This window comes from Myotis davidii, unplaced genomic scaffold (assembly GCF_000327345.1).
Source record: "Myotis davidii unplaced genomic scaffold, ASM32734v1 scaffold2863, whole genome shotgun sequence".
NCBI lineage: Eukaryota > Metazoa > Chordata > Mammalia > Chiroptera > Vespertilionidae > Myotis > Myotis davidii.
Window position 1 is genome coordinate 228092 of NW_006294115.1, and position 3244 is coordinate 231335.

Consider the following 3244-nt stretch of genomic DNA (forward strand, 5'->3'; position numbering starts at 1 on the left):
GGAGCTCCTGGGATATAGGATCCCACCCACGACAGCAGGCCTGCCCTTTAGTCCCGGGTGCGGGTGACCCAGATAGCTCAGGAGCCCCGGACCACGGCAGGCAGCAGCCATCTGCTTCCTGATTTGTGCCAAGACCAGGAGAAGGCTTCCCAGCCTGGGGCCGTCCCTCGGGAATCGCAGGCCCTGCTTGGTCCCACAGGCCTCGGGAGACTCCAGCAGCTGTCTCAGGGCCAGGAAGTGCCCGAATTCGATATTTTTATAGATAACCCTTTCTCGAACCCTCTTCCTCCCCACAAAGCAAGGAAGGGAACGTCCTCTGTCCCCTCTCCTCCCTCCTGATGGCTGTGATTTCGGGCCAGCTCTCTGTCTGCCCCTGGCTGCTCCTCCCTCGGCTGCCCCCGCCCAGGCTTAGCCTGAGTCCCGGGAACACCCCGGAGCTACAGGTTCCTCCCGGGGCCTGGAAGGGGGCTGATTGGCGTCTCTGGAGCATGGCGGCCCAGAGATGTTGGTGCTGAAAACGGTTCTTGGCCGATCCTCCCTGCTTCAGTGAGTCAGTGCTTGCTGGGCCCTAACTTGCCTGTAGCGTCACGGAACATGACATGGAGCACAGAACCCAAGGTGGTGAAGTGACTTGTCCCCACTAAGTCACGGAGATGATTGATAGGCACCTACTTGCTTGTAGCTACGTTGGTGGCCATGTGGCAGGGAGGTGTCTGCTGTCAAATGTACCTGGATTCAAGTCCTGGCTTTTCTATTTAATTAATTAATTAATTTTAATTTATTTCAGGGAGGAAGGGTGAGGGAGAGAGAGAGAAACATCGGTGATGAGAGAGAATCATTGATCAGCTGCCGCCTGCACGCCCCCTACTGGGGATCAAGCCTGCAACCCAGGCATGTGCCCTTGACCAGAATTGAACCCTTCAGTCTGCCGGCCGACGCTCTATCCACTGAGCAACACCGGCCAGGGCAGTTTTCTATTAGGAATAATATCTTTCCTTCAAGGTGGTGCTCTCACCCTTTGGCTCCATGGTGGCTGGGGAGCAGAGGGCCTTCTGAGTCTGGGGTCTCGCCTTCGCACGGTGAAGTCCCCGGGAGCTTGTGGTCTACGCCTCGGCACCTCCAGGCAGCGCCAGCGCCTCTGGGTGTGGGACGCAGCACCAGCCCTGGCGAAGCTCCCGGTGACCCCAGGGAGCAGCCGCATTGCAATCTGCTGTGTTGCCTGCACCCCAGCGCGTCTGTGATTCGAGAGTGGAAGCCTAGATTCAAAGCCCGGCCTTTCCACTCGGCAGGGACCCTGGGCTCACGCTTCCCTCCTGTCTCCTCCTCTGCACCAACAGGACAGGGCGAGGAGGCAGCGCCCTCCCGCGATGGCCCTGCAGAGCCCGCGCCGTTATCTTCCTGAGAGCAGGAACCGAGCGCTCTCTTGATGACGTTATACGGGGTCATCCTGTGTGTGCACTGTTTTTAAGTTGTTTTTATATTAGCTTTGTCTTAAGTCGATTATAATCTCCATGGGAACAAAGCCTTATAGACTTATTATTTTTTATGCCCGAAGCAGCTAAGACACAGCCAGGCTTTCGGACGTTTAGAGCTGGAGTGAGGGTTAGAGAGCGCGCTCATCCCCCTAAGGCATTGAGCAATGCTCCCGGTTAGTTAACATGCGGGGTGAGGGGTGTGAGCGGGTGAGAGGGAGGGATCCCGGAACCAGCCCAGGCGGCCAGTCTGCCTTTCTCCACTGACAGGAGCGGGAGGGGTGCCGCGTGGCGACAGCGGGTTTCCCTACCGGCTCCCTGCTCACCCTGTGCCCCCTCCCCCCCACCCCCCCGCAGACCCGTCATGGCAGGTTCAGGCAGCACGTGGCCCTCGCGCAAGCAGCTGTTCAAGGCCCTCCTGCTGGTCCTCGTGGCCCTCGTCCTCCTCCACTCAGCGTCGTCCGAGCCCTCCCAGGACTTCGTGCCGCCCGGCAGGCAGAAGAGAGAGGCCCCCGCTGACCTCCTGAGCCAGATGGGCCGGGCCGTGCGGGGGACGCTGGATGCCTGGATCGGGCCGGAGACCATGCACCTGGTCTCTGAGGTGAGCGAGGGGGTCCCTGCTGGGACCGCACACACCGAGGAAGATACAGGAGGAGACGTTGGCAGCCACTCCGTCTCTCGCTCTGCGTCCGGCGTGTCATCACCCCTGGTGGCCCCAGAGTCCACACGATGAAGCAGACATACCTGCCTCTCGCGCTCCCATTGGTTGAATTCCACCTGAAGGCCCTTAGTTCCACCCCTGTTTTTCCCTTGTTCCTGCCTTTCTGGCCAGAAAGGCGGGGAAAGGAGCCATCTTTACAAACCCATGTCACCAGGTCACTATAGAGTCACTGTAGAGTCTGCACGTGACCTAGTGTCGTGAGTTGGCACATCAAGACCTGTATCATTTCTTCACCCTAGAGGTGGGGGCGGGGCCGGCTCAGGGCGGGGCCGAGCTCTCTCCCCCACCTACTGGGATCTGATGCTTCCCCCATACACCCACTCCCACAGCAGTGTCCCAGCAGGTCCGCGGAGTCAGGGCCCGGGAAGGAGGAGCAGCCTGCTGGCCCGGCCCGTGCACTGGGAGGGGCCCCCCGAGGCCCGGGCCACAAACCCTGGCTGAGCAGCGGGTGGGAGCCGGTTCCACGGGCCGGCCTGGACTGGCAGCGAGGCTTGGAGAGGAGCCGCACTAACATAGGGACGCGTCTCTCTACAGACCACGGCTCAGGTGCTGGGGACCATCTCCTCCTGCCTCTCCGTGGGCTTCTTCGCTCTGTCGGGCATCGCCGCCCAGCTGCTGAACGCCTTGGGGCTGGATGGTGAGTGGCAGGGACTGGTGGGTCAGCTGGAGCCTAGCCCGTCACTTCCTGGTGGTGGGAGCTTCTCTTTTCAGGGTCTAAACTCTCCCCCAGCCTCCTGCCCCCTCCCAGGGTTCCCCAGAGGCCAGCTTAATAGCAGGCCAGAGACCGCCGCCCCCTGCCGGTCAGCCTCCTGTCAGAGCAGCGTCCTGCTCAGCCATAGCATCTCATTTAACAGCCCACAAATTACTCCCATTTTGTAGATGAAACTGGCTCAGCCAAGGCCAGGTGGCCTGCCCAGGGTGGCAGGAAGTGGAGCGAGATTCAGGCTCTGTCCCTACATCTCTGTGACCCTGTGGGAGGGGATGTTTTTCACTTTGCAGGGGGTTTAAGTTCGTCCTCTCTTTGGGTTTCAACACCCCCCTTGTCCCTCCC

General features: G+C 60.5%; 1 protein-coding gene across 1 annotated transcript in view; it reads left to right on the forward strand.

Annotated features, from left to right (window-relative positions):
• Positions 1 to 3197, forward strand: part of TMEM109 (transmembrane protein 109) — a 5532-nt gene extending 2335 nt beyond the window's left edge. Inside the window, exons 2-3 of the mRNA XM_006768164.2 lie at positions 1830 to 2073; positions 2728 to 3197. Of these exons, the coding sequence (XP_006768227.1) occupies positions 1837 to 2073; positions 2728 to 3072 (582 nt within the window). The 5' untranslated portion in view covers positions 1830 to 1836 and the 3' untranslated portion in view covers positions 3073 to 3197. The remainder of the gene's footprint in view (positions 1 to 1829; positions 2074 to 2727) is intronic.
• Positions 3198 to 3244: the final 47 nt, after the last annotated feature.